The following is a 26,442-nucleotide window of genomic DNA, read 5'->3' on the forward strand; positions in this document are numbered from 1 at the left end:
TGAAGTTTGTGGTTGACTTTGAATGATGCTGTGTGTATGTGTGTTCACTTCTTCCATACTCTGTGCCATTTTCTTTTTCTTTGTTAAGCAATTTATAACTACAGTTTTGCACTAAATAAACAATATAAATAAATAACACATTTATTTAGTAAAACAAAATGTAATAAAAGATTAACATTGCATATATTTCTTTACATTTAAAAAAAACTATACTCTTTTCATTCAACAGATATTTAATTGTATAAAGAAGAATGTATCATGTCATCAAAGTATTTTCCATGTTCCTGTGTTATTTATTATGACTTTTCAGGACCTTCATCTGGAGTAACGGATTGATCATCTTGTGTGGTGTTTTGGATTGCTTCTTTCACAGTCTCTTCTGCAATAATCTCTATGGCAGTATCTCCTTCGACTCTTCTCACAGACTCCCCTTTAGCGGCCAGAATCTCCTCTATGTTCCTGAGGAAATGCAAGAATACTTAAAGTATTGTGCCGACCGTTTGATTTTCATCAACAGATTTTGTATCTCTTTAGTGCATGGAAATGGTTATTTGATTACAGAGATGATTTATTCACCTAAGTTAAACAGGACTTTAAACATACTTACCGCTTTCCCTCCAGATCTGAGAACCAGCCCAGATTATCAGCTATAATGTGGTGATTCTTGCACCCGGGACAGGTTACTATGACAACGCCTTTGTGGTAGGCAGCTTTAGATATCTTTTTCATAGAACGAGTCGAGCACACCTGTAGAAAATATGGTTATGTGAGGGATGGTGTGCCGGAAATATAAGGACAAAGAACGGGGGAAGTTACAGCATTTTCTTCATAGAGTTATGAATTATTTTGTGACCCTCCGCACAAAATAGACGCTTCTTTCTTAGCTGAGTTAATTACCCACTAACGAAATGTTCAATACTTCACCCTATCCTTTCTCAGGTGTAACTTTGTCTTACCTTACATGTGTAAACTAAGTGATAGTGGGTGGGCTTGATCTGTCCCACTGCATCGCTCCTGGTACACGGAGAAGTTGAGAATTTCTTATAACAACATAAATCCCTTCCTGTCCAACTGAGGCAAAACGGCGGCACGATTCTGCTGTTATAAATACAACGAGACTGTACAAATGACGGTTTGTGTATAAGCGCCAGTGTCCCCTGATTGCTGCCTCGGGGTCCGTTTAGAGCATAAGAACACACACACGGTATTAACGCGCTCGTCTGGCGTGTATATGACCCACCAGCTCTCCAGTTGAACGACATAAAGCTACGGCGGCAGATTATCAGAAAGGCAGACATTCTGTTTTACAATATATTCTGCCCTAATATATTTCATAAACGAATCATACTAGACTCATTTTCAGTTTATATTTCGGTCGCAGATTTATGACGTCATTGTAAAGTGATGCGTGTCTTCCAATCAATGTCCGCCTATTTAGCGCCTCGCCGCTTTCTCCGCGTTCTCTAAACTTTATTTGTTGCAAGAATGTCCGAGGTGTTGCAACAGTTTGATCTTTTTGTACTTGTTTGAAGAGCATGAACTATAACTAGCTGACTTAATGGTTGTTAACTGAGTCTCTTAAATGCCAGTGATTTTCCTATAGCCTATATTTTTATATATTATAGTTATGTTATAGCCTACATGAAGCTCTATTTTATGAGAAGTAGGGTTGGTTATACAAGATTTTTTGTTGTTAATTTCTTCAAGACCTTTCAAATTAGAGCAGTTTTATATTACAGACAACTTTTATATGTGTGCTAAGTATCTACGATGCCTACTTAATTTCAGTTTAATTCGGTTCAATTTTATTTGCGCTCCTCACCATGGCCATTGGTACAAGCAGCTTTACAAGATACCAGGCCTGAGGCTAAAACTGAAAAAGACTAAGGCTACCGTAGTAAGATAAAAAAAAAATCCCTTTAGCCGAAATAGAAATAAATAGGCTACTGGGAAGAACCAGGACTCCCCATGGGATGACCATCCTCCTCTGGCTTTAGCATAACAAGCGAGGACATAGGCCTAATTATGACCCAAACATAAAAAAAATGTTTTCTTCAAAACCGTGACTGGTAGATCTGAAAGGACTGTTCTGTTAGCTGCTTGAAGAGTTCCACTTTCTCACTACTGCTCACCAAATACCGAACTCAATATTTCATTCCCTTGCTCTTTTCAACGGAGCTGAGGCAGCCGTCCTGTCAAACAAACACGTAGACAACATGCCTAATATAGGCTAAGATATTTCAGAGCAACAGACGCGAGGCGGAGTATGCATATTTACTGAGAGTATTTCCACACAAATAGCTTTATCAAACTTTGTTGTACTGGTGTGGGATTTCCTGTGTTGGGCCATTAGCGACAGTTCTGATAAACAATTCCTTCGCGACAGCAGCTAAGCAGTGCGACAATGGTGTGATCCATACACGTCAGCAGTTTGCGGCTTGATGTCCGCACAAACGATATCAAATTGTACGGATAATCCCATGCCTTGAGCCACGTTAAGTGATGAAGTACTATCCAAATGATTTCAATATCAGATTTGATTCTCAAATCGCCGCAGTGTGGGCCCTATCCTCCGGTTGTTCTGACGCAGTTTCCTGGGTGTGGTCTACTTGCGTTCCTCAGTACTTTTCTAAGGGTTGCGAACAGAAGTGATCTGTGTTCCCCTCTCCGACGCTACCGCCGGAGCACCGAGACATGTTTCAAAAATGTGTCACAGAGCCTACAGTTCGCTACAGTAACAAACACGGTAAGTGTTGATATCGCGTGCGTCATTTTCATGTCGAGGTCAGTCAGTGCAGTTGCTTCACTGGGCCTGGTGTGTGTGTGTGTGTGTGTGTCTGCGCGCGCGCGCGCACGCCTTTGCGTGTAAGAACATATTTTGTGGTTGTCAGTCTTTCGAATTCAGGTGTTGTAGGACGGACATGTCACCTTAATCCTTTACAACTCTATTAAGTACGGGAAAGCCCTGCTCTGTGGCATGGGTTTGGGATTTTGGGTATGGTGGTCTAAATTAAGTTTGTGAAATTTGCGATTTTTTAGGTTAGTCAACGCAACAAAGTTAAGCTCGCTCACACCTTGAGAACACTATGTAATCACTCATTTAAAATGTTTTACGCCCATACAGTGGTCAGCAGAAACCTCAAATCTACAGAACAGTCATTTGAGAACTTGATTGCAGTCAGCCGTTTACGAGCAGAGTCTGTGACAGTGTAAAATTAATTTAAATGCTTTTCTTTAAGAAGAAGGCAAAGCTTAAAATTTCTGTGGGTGTATTGCTACTATAGGCTTATTAGAAGCTTGGTTGAAGCCCATTGCTATTAAAGATTATTAATCTCTTTCATCAGAATAGTTTTGGATAAGGAACATGCTCAAAGCTGTCTTTGTGCGAAAGAAGGTATGTGGTTATTAAACAGCCTTAGGGCTCAAAACATCTTCACCTTTCTGTTATTCTATTATGGTAAATAACAGTAGCTTAAGCTACTTCTTTCTGAACTCAGCTTCATGATTGTGAATAGAGATTCATTTAATTGTCATCCACAAACATCTAATATGCCACATAGGTCTTTGTTACTCTTAGTCATTATTATATTTTTGTAAGAGAGAAGTGTTTTTAAGAAATGGGTTTTGCGCTCTCTCTCACTCTCTCTGTCTGTCTACGCCCCCCCTGAGGTAGTTCATATTCCTAGAAATCAGTTGGTGGGAGTGGTAAGATTGTATTCTGGAATTCTACTACCTAAAGCCTTTTGTCTTTTTCGTATGTGGGCAGGCACATCGTAGTCTACCGTTTGTTGAAAATATTTCTTTCTTCTTCCTTTCCTTTATTCAATTTCTCTCACTCTCATTGTTGCTCGAGATGTCATAGCTGCGGACTCGGTCACAGTCTGTTGACAAGGCCCATCAGTCTAACCTCTGTCAGCTTTTAGCCATTCCCTCTCCATATGAACCTGTTTAATGGGTAATATTCTTCAGCACAGCCTGTTCTAGAGGTAGAACGCAGTTACACAACACAAAGGCATAAACTTCAACCAGAGCTGGGAGCTCAATCTGGTCTCTACACAGCCTGCTCCCAAGTTCAAATCTTGCAAGTCTTGTGTTCTTCTTTTGTGTTACAACTGAATAGAGTAGAGATGAGTAGTCAAAAACATCTCTTACTCTCTCACTCCCTCTGGGTGTCTGTTGTTTTCACCATACTAGTAATTGGCTGATAATATGTACTAGTAGTTGATTAGTAATAAGTTGTAATAACAGTGATAAGTCATCGCATGTCATTGGTGCGTGTGATGGGTGTGTTTGCCGCCATGTTTGGATGAGAGTACAGACATAACAAATTATTGTCTGAGTCTCCAGTAAGTTGTATTTACCAAGATGTTACTGAGTTGGTACGTGTGTGTGTGTAATTCATGAAGATCGTTTAACGGCCTGTTTAACGTCATCTCTGACTTGCAGGTGCAGAATGTCCTCTGAGGGTGGACACTAGACAGAGAGGAGAGTGAATACAACAGGCTCTTTGTGCTTGGCTGTATGTGTATGAGGGAGCAAACCTGTAGGGGACTGTAGACCTTTTTGCCTTGTTAAATGCATATTGGCCGGATAGACAAAGAGAGAGAAAGTGAGAGAGGGGAAGAAGAATTAATTAAAACAGACGAGGTCAGAACAGCAAATGCTCTTTCTCCTTTACAGGACTATATAAACACAGTGCCTGTTAGTGAATTATGTGTGTAAAATGGTCTCTCTGTGTGTGCACATACTGGTGATCGTGTTTCATTGGAGAACTGTTGGATGTACTGCTGGAGAATCATTTTAATGAAGTAAAATCCTGTAAACAATGAGGCACTGTCTTGACTTGACTAAAATTGTCTGAAATGTATGTGACGTTGGGTTTTGTGTGGTCTGGTGTGAGCACATGCCGATTTAAAGAATTCACCAGGTACACTGACACCTGTGAAAACAGGTGACCTGTGATAGTTGTTCATCCGTTTATATACAGTCAGACTTGATCTAAATGTGAACAACACTGAGATGCCGTGAACTCCGTAGCTGGCTCTGTAAGAATTCAGCTGGTCAACACTACATACACTAATACATACATGTGGAAACTAAATTGAAGATCATTTTAGTGGTTTATTTCACTATGAATGATCAGTAACAGGGAACTGAAGGGGAATGCAAGGTCAAAAAACAATAACTGTTCATTCAGTTTCATCTTGGGAGAAAAAAATGCTCAGACTGCTACAGCAATAAATCTTGCTCTTAGACTTCCATTCAGACGCAGAGAGTTTCCCATAGTTTTAATCTATCAGTACAATATAATGTGATGCACTTGCAACCTTGGCCAGATCAGCATTTGGACTTACCATATAGATCTGCCTGGCTCATCCTTCTCTGCTGTGTCTGTCATAGGATGATGTAACCCCCCCCCCCCCCCCCCCCCCCCCCCCCGGTAGTTGCCATGGTAGCAGAATACTGACTGTCGCAACTGAACAAATCAAGACACAGGACACAAGTACATACATTCACGCGTATATGTTGGTGTATCAGATTTGCTCATAATGATCTTTTTTTGAAGATTTTGATTTTGAATGTTTCTATTCTTATAAACCTTAGGCATATTAAACGCCATTGAATTTAATTACACAAATGTAAATAGTGAGGAGCTGATATGCAAGCATGTTTGGATTTCTACTACTACTGCTAAGAAGAAGAAGAAGAGGAAGAAGAAGAATACAGTGTTGCTATTTATTACATAAACAGTTAAATGCTGTACATCTTAAAATGTTGAGAAGACATTTTAAGTACAACTAATTTAACAACTAATGATTTATTAATTGTTTATTAAAAGCTGAAAAAAGTTTTGAAGTGGTTTTGCTAGAACGTCAAAGATCTATGATGGCTATAAGCCACAAAGCAAACTTAATTACTAAATAGAAACACAGGAGAAAAATGTGCGCACACAAAGGGCAAACGCAAAAGCAAAATGTAAAAGCAGAAAAACAAAAAGTATCTCTATGTGTCAGAGAGCAGAGAGAGAGAGAGAGAGAGGTTGCCATTGGCAGATGGGCACTGCTGGTCTTCTAGTTCAGACTGGATTAAACCACCTTTTTCCTCTTACAGAGAAAGAGAGAGCGAGAGATCAGATATCTTCCACATATTTTCCCTCTTGTGTCCAACTGGGCTGGGCATCACTCTGGTATAGTCTCCCTCTCTCTCTCTCTCTCTCTCTCTCTCTCTCTCTCTCTCTTTCTGTGTGTCTCCCTATCTCTGCCTCTTGGTGTTTATCAAGCTTATAGGTTAAGTTTAATATAAACTATGTGTAGAATAACTTGTAGTTTATGTGGAATGGCAGTGGCAGGGTGGGAGGGTGTGTGTGTTTGGGGGGGGGGGGGGGACTGGGCCTTGGCAAAGGAATGGGGATAGAATGTGTGTATGTGGCAGAGTATAAGGTCAGCTTTTAAAAAGTCTACATCTTCATTGACTGGAACTCTCTGTACCCAAAGGAAAAAATAATTCCCTGAACTTTTGTCTATCCTGGGAATATTCTCCTGATTTTCTGCTTCAGTTAGCCAATAAATTGAAGGTAAAACCAGTCCTGACACGACCGATAAAATAATCAGCAATGCCTCCATTCACTGTCAGTTTCACTTATTAAATCTGTATTTATTGTATTCAGCTGTAAAATATGTATTTTAAGTTGGAAGTTAATATTTCATGCATTTTAAAAGCCAGTGGTAGTGTAAGAACTTGTAAAGTCAGTGGAATTAATTTTGGGGTCTTAAACTGAACAATATCCTGTATATGATGCTTTGAAGTGGGTAAATTTATATGAGGTGTTTTTATCCTGAACGTTTGTTCATAAATTGTTCGTCACCCATACCTTTCTGTCCTTTTTCTCCTCTTTTTCAGGATAATTTTTCGCCTCATACAGTGTGTTAATAAATAAAGCCATTCCGTTGTACAGACTACATATCTTTCTTTGAATTTTGTGAAGTCAGTTATTGCTATCTGACGTGACTTAGTTATTCACATGGTCTGTGAGTTCATTTTGTAATGCTATGTAACATCAGGTCTGAAGCAGTCGGAAGTTTGAGAGGAAGAAGGAACTGGGATGTGGTTGCTTAAATCAGGAATACCCCGTCCTCAAAGGAAAAAGTTGTAGTGTGTGTGGCCTGTGTTTTCTTTGAGGTTTTTGTCTGCTAAACACACACACTCACGACAGACAGTATACAACTGGGACTGATTATGTTTATGTTTGGTGCTTTTTGTGTGTCTGGCTTTTGGGGCCGAGAGTGGAAAAACAGCTGAGTGTGTAAACAACATTTACAAACTTTATAAAGGCTCGTAGTTTAGCTCCCTAAGCAGAGGCGCATTTGTGTCTTCTCTTCTGTGTGTTTCTGTGTCTGTATTCTTGTCTGTGCCTGTTTCAAGCGTACGGGTGAGTATGGAGATCTATTTTGAGCTTGTTACAGTTTTGGCTTTATTATTGAATATGCACAGATATGAAACTCATATATAACTCTCACGTAGACTCATAGTGAATATGTACTGATACACATTCAGAACACTCACACACAGACTATAGCCCATTGAAAGCAGAACATTTTCACTTTGTTTTTAGACGTTTTGCTATCTCCCTAATGTGTGTTTTTCTTCTTTTCCCTACGTTGTAAATTCTAATGTAGTTGTTTAACTCCATGAGGATTTTTTTTAAACTAGCCTGCTTAAATATAGACCTGACCTGTTCAGCTGGCAGCCTGTGAGCCATAATTCAGCCCAAACTGTAAAACCTCTGGTTCTGGTTGAGTAATTTGCCTGGATAACAAGTGTTCCATGAGTGATATACACAGCATAGCAACAGTGGGATGTTTTACAGTATATATCACTCTGTATTTACTATATCTATTACTTTCCATTGCCGTAAACATCTTGCTAGCTAGACCTAAGTTGATTAAATAAATATAAATATGTTAATGTGAATAGGCTGCCAAAATTTCCGCCCCATGAAGAAAGCCTGGTTTTGAAAATTGCCTCATTTGAATTTGTCATTGAACAGCCCTGGTATAGACAGCACGTGATGTGTCCTTGTTAAAGTGTTGGACCACAGTGAACTGCCACAATAGCTCCAGTGCGTTGTGCTCTAGGTTGTACCAGTGTCTAGAACGCTGGTTGAAGGATATTACTGCATTCTTCCCCAGGAAATCCCATCATTTGGTTTTGTTCATGGTAGTGGAAACTCCGGAACCTCCCAGTAGTGTTGAAGTTGGATGGAGACGCGGTGACTGAGATGGCTGTGGCATGTGCTTTACATCATTTTTACGCCAGTCGATCCACTCAGTGACCTGTGGATGTGGCCATCGACATGAAAGAGAAAACTCCTTTCGGGGGTTCTTTGAAGGATGAACATGGTCACAGAATTTGTTTTGAATTTCTTGGAGGCGGGGGGGGGGGGGGGGGGGGGGGGGGGGTTGAGTGGACCAAAACCTCATCAGGAAAATGCACTCTGCACCCCACAAGGGTGGCAAGAACACTTCATCAAAACAAGCTTGTGATGAACTCACTCGTTGGGAGTGAGGTGAAAGAAAAACTTCTCCGACATATGACATTTTCCGCTGCTAAACAGACCACCAACCAAGTCTTTTTTTGTACGGCCTAACTTGCAAACATGCAGTTGTGGAGTATTAAGGGGTGTATGCATTTCAGCTCAACTTTCAAACCGCTAACTTTAGCAAATGATGTCTTTCCATTAGACATCGTTGGTAAACATCTTAGCCACTGTTAGGCAGTGAATAGTTGAATAGTCTTCATCACTGAAGCTCTTTCTAAACATGCGATATCTTATGAGATATGAGATATCTTTACTCTGGCCATGGAGGGCAAAGGGATGAGTGAGTGGGCCTGTTTTCATAAATGCTGTTAAGCATTTAATTATGGAACCAGACCTGCATGTAAGTGCCTGCATTCAGGATGTTTTAGGCGTTTATTATAAATCAGTGTACCATGGGACGTCAACAATACATCCAAACGCTAGGATTTTAATCTGTCTGAAGATTCTGTCTTGTTTCGATAGGTTACGTATATCGGATGTGTATAGATAGTCTACCCTGAAGCCACGAAATCTGTCAGGTTCTGTGAGGTTTACTGTGATTTTATTAAAAATGATTTGTTTTCTGCAAATTGTTGTTGCATCTAGCAAAACAGCAGCTTTTTTTTTTTTTTTTTTTTTTTTTTTTTTAGCATTATCAATCTGTGGGAGGGCACTGGTTAGACACCACAGTCCTGCAGTCAGTGGTGAAGATGGTTTGTTGTTCCCATAGCCATGGGCGTAGCCTGATGTGGTGGATGCCGTATGTCCCAGTGTTTTACTATTATGTTTAAAAATAGGCATGGATGTCATTAATTTGAAAGAAAGCGAGTGTGTACTAGTACCATGCTTTGCTAATGTGCTATATGAAATAGCTCCTGGTAAGGAATAACTGGTAATAATAGAGAAAATATGTATGTGTGTGTATGTGTGTGTCTTTGTGTGTGGCTGTGTGCGTATGTGTAAATACGTGTGTGTATGTGTGTGGGTGCATGCACGTGCGTGTGTGTTCTCTCAGAAATATATGTGCTGATAAGACGCTGACTCATGCTTTCACACAGGATATTATCTGTAACTGAAGCTCAGACACAAAATACAGTTTAGTCCCTGAGGTCATTTGATTTATCGGAAACTGATTTTTGTGGTGTGGGTGTGTGTTTTTGCTGATCTGTTGTGAGTTGAAGGGTGTGTGTGTGTGTGTGTGTGTGTGTGTGTGTGAAAGGAGGAAGTGAAATCAGATGGAAGAAGCTGAAGGTTCTGGGATGTAACAAAGATTTCTGTCCACTCTGCTTTCTCCACATCTCTCTCTGTCTCTCTCTCCCTGTCTCCCTCTCTTTCCATGTCTTCTTTTGGTCTTCACCTTATACTCAACCCTGCCTTTGTATTTTTCAGGGCTCATCTTATTCTCAGCTAATACACTACGTAATTTCCATTGCAATCTTAAAAGTCGTAAATTTGCAGGATGTGAAATATAGTTAGGTCCCTGTTATGAATTTCTCTCTCTCTCTCTCTCTCAGGTAAAACATCATGATTCCCATCACTGAGTTGCGATATTTCGCCGATACCCAGCCGGCGTATCGGATTTTGAAGCCGTGGTGGGATGTCTTCACAGACTACATCTCCATCATCATGCTGATGATTGCTGTTTTCGGGGGAACTCTACAGGTATGGGTGCAGCCCAAAAATGATCCAATGATCAAACAAATCATTTTATATTATTGTGTAATATTTATTATGAAAACAATATTACATGTTTGTGTCTGTCAGATTACATTATCTATATTATTATTTTTTGAACATTTGTAATAATACGTCATGTATTATATTGTAATGTACTTACACTATCGTAAAAGTAAACAAGTATATATGTCCTGAAATTTGTATGTGTATTGTACCATTGCATATTTCTCTCTAAAATAATATGTTAAGTTCAGTATGCATGCTTGTAATGTTTTTTTTTGCTGTCCCTGACACACAGCCACATGCACACCCCTCTACACATACACTCACCCCTTCTTTTCACAGGTTACCCAGGATAAGATGATCTGCTTACCCTGTAAATGGGTGGTGAATCGGACATGTGAGCACCTGAACGTCAGTGCCACACTCAACCCAGAACCACGAGGCATTCAGTACGAACTGGATCGGCACCAGTACAACTACGTGGATGCTGTGTGCTATGAAAATAAGCTCCACTGGTTTGCCAAATACTTCCCATACCTGGTCCTTCTTCATACCCTCATATTCCTTGCGTGTTCCAACTTCTGGTTTAAATTCCCACGCACCAGCTCCAAGCTGGAACATTTTGTGTCAATTCTGCTGAAGTGTTTTGACTCTCCCTGGACTACACGAGCCCTGTCAGAAACCGTAGTGGAGGAGAGCGACCCAAAGCCCCCCAGTGGAAAGATGAACGGATCGATGGATAAAAAGACGTCGAACGTCAGCGAGGACGTGGAGGCTAGTGTGCCCATGCTTCAGAGGACCAAGTCCAGAATTGAACAGGGCATTGTGGACCGGTCTGAAACCGGGGTTCTAGACAAGAAGGAGGGAGAACAAGCGAAAGCATTGTTTGAGAAGGTGAGAGCGAAGGGGTGTCCTTGAACAGTTTGGATGTAGAAGAATGCGTGTTTGTTGTGTCTGTCTCCAATTTTTGTTATTTTCCTATCTGTTCGTATTTTAGCAGTTTTTTAGCGTTTGCAACCAAAGTGTTTTTGGAAAAACTAACACACGCGCTAACAACTACACAGTGATCAGTCTAGACTTTTCTAGCTACAGAAATGCATGTAAGAAAGTATTTCAGTGTGTGAACATAAGCATTTGCAGTGTGTGGATAGCATAATTTGAACCAAGATTAAGTTTGATAGATCTTCTCATTTAGTATGCACTTCATAAGATAATGAGGAATATAGAAAAAGTGCCCTGGAAACATTATAAACATTATCATTCCTGTGATCTACAAACAACCATGATAATGATGATGCAGTGACACTGTGCAAACGGCCTTAAACAATGACACTGTCATCACCTTTTTATTGTTCATTCTCAGGTAAAAAAGTTCCGTATCCATGTGGAGGAGGGCGACATCGTTTACCGCCTCTACATCCGCCAGACCATAATCAAAGTCATCAAGTTCATCCTAATTATCTGCTACACCTCCTATTACGTCGGTTATATCCAGTTCCGGGTGGTGTGTGCTGTGGACATTGAGAAATTGACTGGTTACAGTATGTATTACTGTGCTCACCCTCTTGCCACCCTCTTTAAGATCTTAGCCTGCTTCTACATCAGTCTGGTCGTGGTCTACGGCCTTATATGCATGTACACGTTGTGTTGGATGCTGCGACGATCCCTCAAACGCTACTCCTTTGAGTCGATCCGCGAAGAGAGCAGCTACAGCGACATCCCGGACGTGAAGAACGATTTCGCTTTCATGCTGCACATGATAGACCAGTACGACCCGCTTTACTCCAAACGATTCGCCGTTTTTCTGTCGGAGGTCAGCGAGAACAAGCTTCGTCAGCTCAACCTCAACAACGAGTGGACTCTGGAGAAACTACGGCAACGCATCACCAAGAACTCGCAAGAAAAGCTGGAGCTCCACCTCTTCATGCTCAGCGGTATTCCCGACACCGTGTTCGATCTCGTGGAGCTGGAGGTCCTGAAGCTGGAGCTGATCCCGGATGTCACCATCCCGCCTATCATCGCTCAGCTGGCCAACCTCAGGGAGATGTGGCTGTATCACACCCCCGCTAAAATCGAAGCCCCTGCCTTAGCCTTTCTCAGAGAGAACCTGAAGTCTCTGCACATTAAGTTCACAGACATTAAGGAGATCCCGTTGTGGATCTATAGCCTGAAGAACCTCAGTGAGCTCCATCTGACTGGTAATCTCAGTGCCGACAACAACCGCTTCATTGTCATTGATGGGCTACGGGAACTGAAGAGCCTTAAGGTTCTGAGGCTGAAGAGCAACCTGACCAAGCTGCCTCAGGTAATACTACTCCTATTACCACTACTGCTACTAATAATAATAGCAATAATAATACCAAAAGTAAGAACAATGTCAGTTTTAAGGTGAGAGTAAATTATTTCAGTGTTTGTACATTTGAAAGAGCAGTAAAGTACATCCTCCGGGTCAGTTTGTTTGGTGATCTGTCCCTTGATCTTAAACTCCTCTTATATTATCCCTCTCAGTCCCCACTGTCCTTTAGTTCCCTAAAATAGCATAAAAATTCTGACTGTCTACCTGAGCCCAGTGTCTCCTCACCACTGTGTCCTGAGCCATACCCGCTAGAGTTTCATACCCAGGATTTTGATAATTTAGTGATTTAGAGGTGAAAGTTTGAATAAAGAGGAGAGCATTTCTTTTTGACTTTTGCTGTATTCACTTGAATCACTACATCACAAATGCGTCACAATTTACCTCACTCTAATGCTCGGCCGTTGTACATGAAAACAAATACGGTTCTAAGTTTCTTCTATGTCTGTGATGTCTTATGGTATAGGTGGTGACGGATGTAGGAGTGCACTTGCAGAAGCTCTCCATCAATAATGAGGGGACAAAGCTGATGGTGCTGAACAGTCTGAAGAAGATGGTGAACCTGACGGAGCTGGAGCTGGTCCGTTGTGACCTGGAAAGAATTCCCCACTCCATCTTCAGCCTCCATAACCTGCAGGTGAGAAATACATGGACATGTCATGAGAGTGGGGATGTAGTTAGCAATTAATGCTAATATTAATACTACCCAGGTTTTTGTTATATGTGAAGTGCTGTACAGTTGCAAAAAGCTGTGTTTAAAGCATACTGTAAAATGAAGTACTTTTGTTGAACTTTGAGTCTGTTTCACTTGACATTTCTGTGTTGTGTTAATTTTGTCCGCGGATCATGTCGTTTCCAAAATAACCTTGAGGTCGCAACATGGTAGCTTTCCCCTTTATTAAAAATGTATGACTATTATCTGTCAGTCAGTCAGTCAGTGGCCATAAATGCTCTTATAAGCATTATTCTGCAGCTTTCTGTATAACCATTTGTATCTTTTTCTAATATTTTAATACTCTACAGAATATTTTGATCCTTTCTACTTCCATTCAGATGTGTGTGTAGATCCAGTGTGCTCTGTCTTTAACATAATAGTTAAACTGTTTGTTATTTCTGTTTAATTCGCTTGCAGGAGATTGATTTGAAGGACAACAATTTGAAGACTGTTGAGGAAATCATCAGTTTCCAGCATCTCCACAGGCTAGTGTGTCTGAAGCTTTGGTACAACCAGATCGCTTACATTCCCATCCAGATCGGCACCCTGACCAACCTGGAGAGGCTCTATTTAAACCGAAATAAGATCGAGAAGATTCCCAGTCAGCTCTTCTTCTGCCGGAAACTCCGCTTCTTGGACCTAAGTCACAACAACCTGACCAGTATTCCCCCTGACATAGGCTTCCTCCAGAACCTGCAGTACTTCGCTGTCACAGCCAACCGGGTGAGGAAGGAGCTCAGAGGCATAGATGCATGCAGAGATGCGCACGTGCACACACACACATACACACACACACACACACACACACACACACACACACACACACACACACACACACACACACACACCTTAGCATTCCAAGTGAAACAAACACATGGGTTGTGGCTGATCCATGGATCACAGGATATAATTATAAATGTAGGAACATGCTGTTTGCTTTATACCAGCTCATCTATGTGCTCGGGAAACAGTCATACACACAGTTTATTAACTGTTTGGCATGCTGCTGTGGAAATCATGCATTTCTATTACACCCTATGATTCAGAAATAACCTTTGAACTAATAAGATTCACTGACAGTTACTTAAACAACAGTCGACCATCGCTGTCCATACCTCACACGCACACACAAATATCTCTCTCTCTCGCTCTCTCTCTCTCTGTTGTGATTAACCCTATGGTGTGTTCCCCATGCATTTTGACCCAGTTGTGGTCACACACTCAGCACATTATTAAGCTCTCAAAGAAACAGCTTTCTGTTCCTTGTTCTTTCTTTTTTTCCCTCATTTTGCTTTTCTCCTGTCTTATTCTTTCATTTTCTTTCGTGTCTCTCTCTTGTCTGCTTGTTTCTTGAAGGTTTTAATCTTTTATTAGAGTTTGCTGCGTGTTTTTAATTAGTTGTATGATTTGAGGGTGTTCAAAGGTAAAAAAAAAAAATGATACAGCTCATACAGACCTGAACTGAATCTAGATGCGGGTGTGGACCTGGGAGGGTGTGTATGTTTGCATAAAGACGCTGTTGATTCAAATTACCACAGGCTGCATCTGCCGCTGGCAGGACCAGACAGGTTGGTTGGCAAGCACCATGTTTAGCTCACAATGAATGTTCTACTCAATTGGCTGATGAGGTACATTATATGTCCACTGTTCAACCTCATTATTGACTTAATCCTGCTTACTGGTCCTAACTGTCCTGCCCCGGTCACAGGACGGTGTAAGACCGAAAAGTGCTATATAAATAAAATTATTATTATTATTATTATTATTATTAAGATATTTGAGCAAGGAAAAGCAAATGTTTTATAGATACGTATGAATGTGCTATGCATGCACAACTAAATCACAACCGCAGGTTTGAATGAATGTGTCCGTCACTCTTTTCCTTTTTGTCCTCCATAAAATGCATGCTTGACATTAAATAAATGCAAGTGTGCATTTTTGTCAGCGAGTTGCGCCACAGATATCTAAATATTCTTAGTAGAAAAACAGGAAGAGGGGGTAAAGTGAAGCTGCGAAAGACAGTAAAACTGTTAGACATGATACAAATAGTAAAGACAGTCTTTCTTCCCATTACATCTTCTTCCCTTAGTTTACCATCTTTCATTCCTCTTGTGTGTTTGTGTGTCAGACACACACACAGAATGAATACACTTGCTTAAACTGCCCTTAATCTCACAGAACAGCTGCTGAGGGGAGAGTGAGTGAGTGAGTGAGAGAGAGAGAGAGAGAGAGAGAGAAGAAAAGGAGAAGTGAGAAACTGTGCAAGAAATGTGACAACAGCATGATAGGAGCAGAAAATACAGTTTATTTATGAAATACTAAGGAAGAATAATTCTGTCAGCAGCATCAGCATTTTCTCACAGCACAATACACTTACATATAGTCACTGCCAAGAGCTATGGAAGTAGCTATGAAACTCTACTGATGATGCCAGGTGCATTTTTGCTTTTCCACGGCTCAGAGGAAGAAAAGGAAAGATGAAAAGCCAAAAGGAAATGCGTAATGCTTGGAGCGAGACACCATGTCCTGCACTGAGTCATCTTTGTTTAGTAGATCAGTAAGAGTTCAAGGTTATCAAATGATCTGTAGAAAGGACAGTTATGAAATAATGATCAGGCTGTGTTCTCCTGTGTCTGTCACTGGCCGCACTGTCTGGCACTAAAGTGGTATACGTTCATGTACAATCAAATTGTTCTCTTGTGTAGGCGGAGTTATGGGACTAAAATAATCCACACACACACACACACATACACAGAAAGAGAGAGACAAAGAGTACAGTTTATCTTAATCTTTGTTGACCATTGGGAAGATAGACCCTTTCTGCCCTCCACATTTACAACAGATGTAAACATTTACAAATTTACATTTCCTTTTTCATGAAAACGTGCAGATGATAAATTTAGTATGGCCCTAGGTGCAGGAAAAGAAACAGACAAGCAGGGGGCTGGAGTTTGGGGTAGTGGGTGCACTAATGTCTGGGGTTTACTAGTACATTTTCAGTTTGTTGTGCTGCTCCAAGGTTTAGTGTGAGGTATCCAAAGGAACACCCAAACAGAACCGTAAAGGTGAACAGTCTGAGGTACACGCACACACACACTCCTTCTCTCTTACCCTCAGTGTTTTTTTACTGGGTGTGTTTTTCATTCATATGTTTTGAGTTTGTCATGCTGTTGATGTTTTTCTTCTTGAGAAGACGTGTGTGCGTGTGTTTGTATCAGAGCAAACAGGGTGGCATATTTCTGAAAATAGTGTATTTACGAGACCTCTGTCTGCACTTTACACACACACACACACACACACACACACACACACACACACACACACACCACATACACACACATACATTCTCTGTCTTTCTTCTGCACCATTAGCACATTTTGGTCTAAATGAGTTGTGTAATTTGTGTTATTCATCCTGGTGGGCCTTAACTAGCTCCTTATGCTCTCTGTGGTATGTGTGTGTGTGAGAGAGAGTGTGTGAGTACATGATACATGTGCATACACCCGTAATGTTCCTTTCTCCTTGAGAAAAAAGTCTTTTACCATTTCACATGCATGCATAGAGAGCACTCCCACAAAGACATATGGCTGAGTAAAGCAATGGTTCTATAAGAAGGATTGTCCAGTCTATGATTAGCAGCTTTGCTCTTTGTGTAATTGGTTTTACTGTGTATCATGTGTAGAAAGCACTGCATAGTTTCCGAGCAGTTCTGAACCTCTGGCCTCTCCGCCAGTACCCACACATGTAGGTTGACATTCAGGTTGTTTTATCTATGTGCGTGCTTGTACGTGTTTGTGAATATATTTAGGATTGTTTGAGGCTTTTGGACAGAAATAGACAAAACCATTAGCAATAACACATGTAATCAGTTCCCATATAATTAGACAGATATAATTCCAGTTGTTAAAAATATTTTTGTCTCATGCCCTCACCCCCCCCCACTCCCCACCCCCCTTTCCCCATCTGTTTCTCTCTCGTTTCTTCTTCACTCAGATCGAGTCTTTGCCTCCAGACTTGTTTCAGTGTAAGAAACTGCGGACACTGAACTTGGGGAATAACTGTTTAACGGTTTTGCCGTCCCGGTTCGGTGAGCTGACGGGTCTGACCCAGCTGGAGCTTCGGGGAAACCGGTTAGAAGGGTTACCAGTCGAACTGGCCGAATGTCGACTCCTGAAACGATCGGGACTCATCGTGGAGGAAGATCTCTTCAACACACTTCCCACGGAGGTTAAAGAACAACTCTGGAGGGCTGACAAAGAGCAGGCCTGAACAAGAGAGAGGGAGAGATGGAGTAAGGAGTCTGTTTTTGAGGATTTGGCCACACTTTGGTTAAATTTTATATTATCTTTTTTTTTTTTTAAGTTCAGTTGTTTTTTGGTTTTCTTTTATATTATCAAACGAAAGTACAAGGTTGATCCTTGTCAGAGATGAAAAGAAGAGTATAATTGGGTGGAATGTATGATTGAGGGAGAGAGGGAGAGAGAGAGAGAGAGAGTCACGTTTTTGTACTTAAAACTCTGCACGGGAATGAGGAACGATTCTGTGTGAATGTGTCAGTGCCCCCAGTTCTGTTTCTGTCTGCGCACGTACACACTTTCACAGTCACACGCAGTGCAAAGTCCTCTCCTACACTGCCCCCTACAGTCACAGGGTTGCATGTCTGCACCGAGAGATGGAGGACTAAGTGTGTGGACATATCTGAGGAACTGTGGGAGGAGGTGTCAGTTCCACAAACGGCGTTCCTGACTGCCATAACAGTGTGGTTGAACCAGGGTTTTCTTCACCAGGGCAAGGCACCACAAACGTCCGAATCAGCATCCACAAACTCATTAGATCTATAAACAAATCCACACTGTCCTCAAAAATCTACACACAGATTCTCAGAACAACTCCCAATCTACAAAGTATTCAAAACCACATGCACACACACAAAACTCTACATGCAATATAACCAATCCAGGAACTACAGAAAGTGTATAAAAAGAAACACACACAACTACACACTCATTAAAGCCCAGAGAAGCTGAGAAAGCACTCCATTACAGGATTCAGTGCATGGGAGACAAGGAAGAGGTTATACATCACACACTAAGTCAGCAAGGTTGGCGTGTCGGAAGAGGAAGACGATGAAGAGGATTTTTTCTTTACGTATGTGCTTTTTGTTGGATGTCCAAACTGGTCAACTCAAAAAAGGGAATTTATAAAGTGCATTTCAGTGCCCTCCTGGTAATAAATGGCCTTAAACACTCCCTACCCATTAAGGGCAAATGAACAACAGAACAAACTGACCATCTTTGTTTATACTGTTATGATTTTCCAAAAAAAGAGAGAAAAAAACAGTGGTAAAAAATAGAAACTGAAACTGAAAACAAAAATGTACATGTATTTCTGTCTCATACGTTAGGGCATGTGTGTCATACATTAACACACGCGCACGCACACAGGCACACGCACCCCAGAATGATCTCATATGTCAACACGGTCTTCTTTAATTTGCAGATTTTTTTTTTTTTTAAATCTGATTTTTTTTTTCCTTTGAATGAGAGTCTGCTGAGAGGAGTGCATTCACTGTTGTGTGTTAGTATGACAGGCAGTCAGAGCCGGGTTACCCTGTGGCAGGAACAGGCTATGATCCGAGTAGACAGACCCATAGAACCATTGAACATATTGAACACATCTTTAAAATGCAGAGATACATTTGTAGTCTAATACAAACTAAAAAAAAGCACTGCTTTTGCAAGCGGCACCCCTTTCATTATTATTCTTTGCAGACATGTCGTAGAGTTATTCATGCCCACGTCCATTTCATTTCTCATTATAACGGTATGAAAAAGAAGCCATTGTTTCAAAGACAAATTCTCATTTAATGTGCCTAGACAGATTTTCATCTGTTGTCTTATGTACACGCACTGTATGCACTTGTTATTGACAATCTCTCGGTGTGGAGCGCTCCTAGTGGCGTGAAAAATGTATCATCACAGTTATGTTGAACAAACAAACAAACAGGTCATTGATATAAATGCTATCTCTCCATTTCGCTGCGTAACGATCTGTTACGAACTACTGTCATTTTAAACACAGTCGCCAGTATTTTTGTTTGTCTTGTTTCATATATTATGTTTGGAATGTATTTTCTACACGAAGTCAAGCGCGAAAGCTCATCTTTTTGGCATATGGGCTCATTATAACAATTACTTGGGCATTTGTTCCTCAGACGATTTTTCGACTACTGTAATCAGTTTTTCATGTGTTTCACGTGTGTGTGTGTGTGTGTGTGTGTGCGTGCGTGCGTGTGTGCGTGTGTTCCGTCAAATTCGCTAATGTGATCTATAATGCATCCCGGACAACATATATTTGCCGTGTCATTATTGCTTAGGATGGTTCTGACAAGTGTTTCAAACAATGAGCTTAGAAAAGAAAGACCCATTTATAGCCAACGCAAAGTCTTCCACAAGTTGTTTTATCTGACTATTCTTATTCGCTCTAGCAGGAGGTGTGGCGAAGACAGAGGCAACTTTTGCAGTAGGGTGTGTGTGTGTGTGTGTGTGTGTGTGTGTGTGTGTGTGTGTGTGTGTGTATGTATGTGTATGTGTGTATGTGCGTGTGCTTGCTTCCTCTTTGTTCTGTTTTCGTACAGAACTCTTAATCTGCTGTGTATTAATGACAGTATTTGTAGTGTACGGATAGAATGCCGCTACCTTGCATGAGCTGAGTGTAGTGGAAACTCTTTTAGCAGGTTAATCTGTGCATTCAGAGTTCACGGGGAAGTTTGTCCGTGTCATCCAGCCTTATATGTTCTCTCTGTTGGACATTTTGGTAATTTAAAGCCATATGAGTGAAAGAGAGAAATTCTTGATAATCGTTCTTTTGGCGTTGCAGTGACAAATGTTATATGGCGTTTTAACTTTCTCTCAGTTATTTTAAACATTTTAATGTTCACCCCTTTCGCCCCTGCCTTTTACTGAAAAACTTTTTCTGTTGCCAAATTCGAGGATCCGGGGGGTGGTGCACGTAGAGAGATTGCCTGCTTGTAGCCTAACCGATGGCAACGATTACATCAACACGAACGGAATGTGTGTATTGCTCGTGCTCTTTTATACTGCTCTGACGTTGACTTATAATAAACTAAAACATATTAACACTAAACTGACGTCTGTATGCATTTTTGGATGTAGTAGTTAAAATACCCGCCCAAAGACCCCGGGTGATCATTCACATTGGGAAGGAAAAACTTTCTTGGGCTGTAAATCGTAAGAAACTTGGAGTCGGAGGGGAAGGTCTTTTGATTTGAGAAGCACCCCACCTGCAAACCCCTTGTAAAATCTTAAAAATTAGAGGATTTGGATACTTTATAGTTAATTTGGAGAATTAATAGGGAAAACTCAGAAGACATAAAAAGGATGAGGATGATGGTAATTGTGAAAGAGCAGCGAAGGTGTGTGTTAATCACCGACGAGTTTTAATTATTCATTGACGTACTGTGCATTGATATTACCCACAACGCATGCAGGAATGGCGATAACCTGCAAATGAGATTACAGTACTGTAATCCCGATGGATTCACTTTTATGCAATCCAGGTTCATGTCTCCCTGAAAAAGTCTGTTACAGTCCTTTAGTTAATTTCGTTCGTCAGTTCTAAATTTTAACACCATAACGGTTTTCTCTGACTCAACTAAAAGAGGTCAAATTCCAAAATCCGGTTATTGCACCACCAGGGTTACACTTTAATCGAGATTGACATGTTGAAATCACATGGTACTTCGATGATAGTAGAGCGCAGGGGCAGTGTGTGAGTACCCGGATGAAAAATCAGACGCTTCTCTGTGCGTCAAAAGCATGGATGTACTAAAGGAGCAAGACGTTCAAAAGGTGAGGAACTTTTCATAAATATGTTTATGCAGGGGTTTGTCAACAGAATACGTAGACTAATATTGAGAACTCCATGTTCAAATTCCGTGGCTATAGTGCTACTGTAATGTTTGTGAAAAAATAGCTTCCATAAAATAAAACAGTATAATTTGTCTACATGACAGTAATTGTTCTTACTTATCGGGCAACAAAACAATATATTTAGCCATCTCCTCGAAATAATACATGCATGTTTAGACGACAGACAGTCTGCATGCTCGTATAGCTCGGTCGAACGTTTGTTGCATAATTTGAGTTGGATCTGAAAAAAAGACACCGTCTCACAATTTTAGAAGGTCTAAAGTTTTGTCGTTTAGAATTAAATAATATATAGGTTATTGAGTGAATATTTTGTCGTTCACACATAAGCAGATGAATGAACTGGACGATTCCCGGGGAGGTTTGATCTCAAAATGTTAATAAATTTGTCACTGGAAAGCGTTGTGGATTTGATTGACAGTATTGGGAGGAGGGATACCTCGTCCTCGAGGGCCTTCTCACACCAGCGGAATGTGACGCGCTCCGTCAAAGGATGAGCGAGATTATAGAACGGATGGACGTTCCAGAACACTGCCGGATTCAGTTTTCCACCGACCACGACGAGCAGTTGAAGACGCAGGTAATATGGGAGTATGAAAACAGTTGTAGCTGATAACACTGTAAATCAAATAAGTTGTGAATACAAACTTTTGTCAGCATATGTGAATTCATATTACCTTTTTCATGCTTCCGAATATTTTACTTCTAAAGATGCAGGTAAGAATGCTTTTCAGGTGTTGTAAGTTTCTTCTGTCACGCTTGCCAAGTTTTGTAATAAATTACCTCCAGGCTGTACCATAGACCTCCCTCTGTTCCCCTTGTTTTGTGATGGTGATATGCAGGGTGCTTTTGTAGTGACTGGTGTCAGTTTGATACTGTAAGGTTACTGAGAGAGCAGTAAATCTAAAAATTCCTGAAACATGCATACATTACCAAAATAGACTGGGTAGTATCCAGTCGGAGAGCTACCTGGCCTGGAGATCTATTGTGTAAACTACACACATACCCAGAGAGAAATAGCATTTCAATAGTAAAATTACAGGTTTAGGAGCAGATGATAGCACACAAATCTTTAAAGGTACCATGCACACTCAAATACACTTCAGCAGAATCAGAACATCCAAACTATTATTTGAATGGAAAATTAATATGTTATCTGTTTAATTAATGCATGCCACTTCAACCTCATGCTATGTGATTGTGTGAGTAAATAAATACAAACCAAATCAAAACACAATGCTTAAAGGTTTGTCCTCCCAATGAGAACAACATTAATTTCTTCACTCATCTGGCATTCGCATTGTTTTTAAGCCTTGTTTGTCCTCACTTATAAACGAAAGTGAAGGTGAGTGATCTCCTGACCAGTCACAGAGAAATCTATTCTATGCACCAAAAGCCCTGTAATGTACTCCTGTACAGCTACCCCTGTCTCTTAATGCATTGTCAGATATTCAGTTTGTTCAGACTTTGATCCTTGAGACCCACCCCTATCCCCACCCCCAGTCAAACTGTGAGATGTCATCACACGTTTCTGTTCCTGTCATTTGTCTTGTCTCCAGGGCAATGCAGACTATTTTATTACAAGTGGGGACAAGATCCGCTTCTTTTTTGAGAAGGGAGTTTTTGATGAAAAAGGTATGTATAGTCAGCTCTGTACGTTTTAATGAGTAGCGTGATTAATGTTTTTTTTTGTGAGTAATTTTCTAATCACGATGTGGTTTTTTTTTTCCTGTTTTCAGGTGATTTCGTTGTGCCAAGAGAACGTTCGCTCAACAAAGTAGGACATGGTGAGTGTTTCTGATTCCACCATCTTTGTCGTTCCTCTCCTCTCATCACCTGCCCTCCGTTCTTTTTCTCCTCCTCCTTTACTCTTTTCATAGGGCATTTCACCCATGATGAAACTGCTGTAGATATGTAATGGTTTACCTGTGTAAATTGCATCTGTGTTTGAGTACATATGCATTTCATCTATGGTCCTGTACCATTGCGCTGACTGTGTGTGTTGTTAATCTGTAGTGCTGTAACATTTTACTGACTCTGTATGTGTGTGTTTGTATGTATGCGTGTGCATGCGTGCGCATGGCTTTGTGTTTTCCCTCTTAGCTCTCCATGCCCATGAGCCTCTGTATAAAGCCATTACTCATTCACCCAAAGTCCAGGTAAGAGGCCTTGACCTCTGAACTCATTCACTGTGACCTCCGGCTCTTCACCATTTGACCCTAAAGCTTTGGCAGAGGGGACTGTAACACCTGGAGCTGTCAATGTTCATGTTTGTCATGGAACCACTGTGATAAGATCTTTTCTCTTTACAACCCTGCTCTCTCTCTCCTGTGTGTGTGTGTGTGTGTGTGTGTTCTCTCTCATAACATAGAGTATAGCAAAGAAGCTGGACCTTATTAATCCTGTGATCCTTCAGAGCATGTACATATTCAAGGTATTGAAAAAAAAAGAGCGTGTCTCTGTGTAGTATCAAAATTAGATGAGGCAATTATGAACCTCAGGAAAACCACCCTCATATTTCTACTGTTGTATCATTGATACTAGATATTAATTGTTTGATTAGTGAGGGAGACTTTGAGCTCATCCTATCATTGATTTTATGACTGTTCTGTTTTGTAGCAACCTGACATTGGCGGAGAGGGTAAGACAACAGGACCAGATAGAAATACAGACAAGCATCAAATTAAAAGGCTCTCTCATTCACTCTTTGCCTTCCTATGATCTTCATTTGAGTAGACCCACTTTAATTTTTGGAAATTACTTATTTGGAAATTAGTTATAACAGATTGTTGTAGAAAGTAGTACACAGTGCACACCGAAAAGTAGAGATACTTAACAGTTTTAACATTTTAAGTTCAGTATTGAAAAAACAAAGCTAACAAAAATAAACGTAGCTGCTCTAAAATGAACAGAATTACTGTAGTCTTAACTGCATTAGACTAGGCCAAAATAAACTAAATAAATTCTGTGTGTGTGTGTGTGTGTATGTGTGTGTGTGTGTGTGTGTGCGTGCATGTGCGTGCACGTGTGAACTACAGTAACCCCTCACCAGGATGCGACTTTCCTGTATACTGAGCCCTTGGGGAGAGTGATGGGTGTATGGATTGCTCTAGAGGACGCCACACTGGACAATGGCTGCCTGTGGTTCATCCCAGGCTCACACAAGAGTATGTATCAAGAACAGTCACTTACACCATGGTCATGCAAGAGTATGTATCACGCATACATACGCACTCATATATACCACATTCACAAATAGCATCTATGAGACGGCACTCACACACACATGGGTACGCTATGTTCATGCCACGGTTAGAGCATAAAACACAAACACATGTACACTAATTGTTGTTTTATGCTTGTGTGTTTGTGTGTGTCAGGTGGAATCACCAGACGGATGGTCCGTACTCCCAAGGGCACCTTCCCGCTCACTGACTTTGTGGGCAGAGAGCAAAATTACGACGAGAAACTTTTCATACCTGCCCCTGTCAAAAAAGGTGTGTGTGTTTGAGCAGTACTGAATAGTGCTCTGTGCGTAATGCAGACGGTGTGACCTTTGCGCATGTCTGTCAGTGGATGTTCATCAGATCAGCCTTGTTTGTCCCTCATCTCAGATCAAAGCCTCAGGGTCAGAGGTCAAACTTGGCTCTCAATATGAAATTCATTCACATGACCACTTTTCACTGTGTTTGAGATAGTATTGTGTATAGCAATAGCGATGCGTATATGCACTCTTCGACTATGTGTTTGAACAGTAGGTTTGAGTGGAGTTTGTATTCGAATGTGTGTTCATCTGTCATGGGTTTGAATTGTATTTGTATTTGACAATGCTTACTTAATTTGTACTGAGGTTTTGTGTATAATTTACCATACATTGATCATATGTTCAAGTCATATGTTAATTTGTCTGTGTTGATTGTTGGGCAGTGTGTAATTGACAGTTTGTTCACCATGTGTTTTAGGTGGTTTGTGTACATGATTATGTGTTGATTGAGCCTTCAGGTGGAGCAGTTCTGATTCATGGTGAAGTGGTCCACCGCAGTGCTGAAAACACATCTGCCTCCTCACGTCACGTCTACACATTTCACATCATGGAGTCTCACAACACATGCTGGAGCCCTGAGAACTGGTGAGAGAGCAAAGCACTGTGGGTAGTGTAGGCAAAGGCGATGGGACTTTGACATCACCATGAGTAAATGTTATGTAGGCCTTTTGAGCTCTTTTGAGTAACAAATACTATTAGAATTTTGACCGTAAATTACAGTGCTCCAGTGGTCCATTGATGTAGTGAGTGCAAATAGTACAGATAATGTATACTGAATGTATTTTAGTTCTTTCACAATATAATGTTTCCATTCCTCCTTCTATCTCTTCTTTCTTTATCAGGCTTCAGCCAACAGAGCAGCTGCCCTTTCCTTGCCTGTACACCTAAAAGATCTGGATCAGAACCCAACAACTTAAACAACTAACCCAGCTGAACACAAACATTAGCCCAACAACTAAAGGGTGTCTTCATCAAGCTCTAACTTTTGATTTTTTTAATATGAAACCCTTGCCCATCAAGGAGACGTTTTAGCTGACACATATGAAATGAATGAGTTCAGAGTTAAAAAAAAGAAAAAACTCATTGACCAAACATGTGGACCAAAAACAAAAACAAACCAAAACCTCCTGACCTGGTCCTGCGATCATTTGTTGCATGCATGCTTCCCTAAGACACTACAGTAGTAATAAAACTACAAAAATTGTTTTGAAGACTCTGTTTTCCTCTGATTTGTTTACATCAACCTGGGATATCAATTATTGTATGCATGCTTTCGTCAATCACTTATTGTATGCATGCTTCCCTAAGACACTACAGTAGTAATAAAACTACAAAAATTGTTTTGAAGACTCTGTTTTCCTCTGATTTGTTCACATCAACCTGGGAACATTTTCAGTATTGATACAACAATAATGTCCGGCTGGTTACTGCTTTAAAGAGTAAAGTCCCTAGCCCTCCAGTACAGATAGAGAGTAGACAGATTGCATATTTAATTTTCAGCTAGAGCAGGGGATGTGTGTCATGGTGGTAGTGTAGGGTTTGGGTTTGTAGACAGTATGTAGTCTGTTAAGTATTCATTCACCAAGTTTATACCCTCCAACTCAAACCGAGGATCCAGTAGAT

General features: G+C 40.7%; 3 protein-coding genes across 3 annotated transcripts; 2 read left to right on the top strand and 1 right to left on the bottom strand.

Annotated features, from left to right (window-relative positions):
- Nucleotides 1–282: 282 nt before the first annotated feature.
- Nucleotides 283–1,368, bottom strand: dnlz (DNL-type zinc finger). The gene is made up of 3 exons (XM_030770043.1): nucleotides 957–1,368; nucleotides 608–747; nucleotides 283–459 (listed from the first exon to the last, which is right to left on the bottom strand). Exons 1-3 carry the CDS (start codon nucleotides 1,296–1,298, stop codon nucleotides 297–299), a joined length of 645 nt encoding a protein of 214 aa, XP_030625903.1. The 5' UTR covers nucleotides 1,299–1,368; the 3' UTR covers nucleotides 283–296.
- A 1,278-nt stretch (nucleotides 1,369–2,646) lies between these two features.
- lrrc8aa (leucine rich repeat containing 8 VRAC subunit Aa) lies at nucleotides 2,647–18,711 on the top strand. Its single transcript, XM_030769497.1, has 7 exons — nucleotides 2,647–2,746; nucleotides 10,093–10,240; nucleotides 10,601–11,152; nucleotides 11,622–12,563; nucleotides 13,078–13,248; nucleotides 13,744–14,049; nucleotides 17,320–18,711. Exons 2-7 carry the CDS (start codon nucleotides 10,103–10,105, stop codon nucleotides 17,593–17,595), a joined length of 2,385 nt encoding a protein of 794 aa, XP_030625357.1. The 5' UTR covers nucleotides 2,647–2,746; nucleotides 10,093–10,102; the 3' UTR covers nucleotides 17,596–18,711.
- A 2,393-nt stretch (nucleotides 18,712–21,104) lies between these two features.
- Nucleotides 21,105–26,166, top strand: phyhd1 (phytanoyl-CoA dioxygenase domain containing 1). Its single transcript, XM_030768742.1, has 11 exons — nucleotides 21,105–21,197; nucleotides 21,697–21,855; nucleotides 22,835–22,910; nucleotides 23,015–23,062; nucleotides 23,379–23,434; nucleotides 23,647–23,709; nucleotides 23,895–23,916; nucleotides 24,314–24,442; nucleotides 24,656–24,772; nucleotides 25,278–25,404; nucleotides 25,662–26,166. The coding sequence occupies exons 1-11, from the start codon at nucleotides 21,165–21,167 to the stop codon at nucleotides 25,705–25,707; spliced, it is 876 nt and encodes a 291-aa protein (XP_030624602.1). The 5' UTR covers nucleotides 21,105–21,164; the 3' UTR covers nucleotides 25,708–26,166.
- Nucleotides 26,167–26,442: the final 276 nt, after the last annotated feature.

Source organism: Chanos chanos, chromosome 3 (assembly GCF_902362185.1).
Source record: "Chanos chanos chromosome 3, fChaCha1.1, whole genome shotgun sequence".
Lineage (NCBI taxonomy): Eukaryota > Metazoa > Chordata > Actinopteri > Gonorynchiformes > Chanidae > Chanos > Chanos chanos.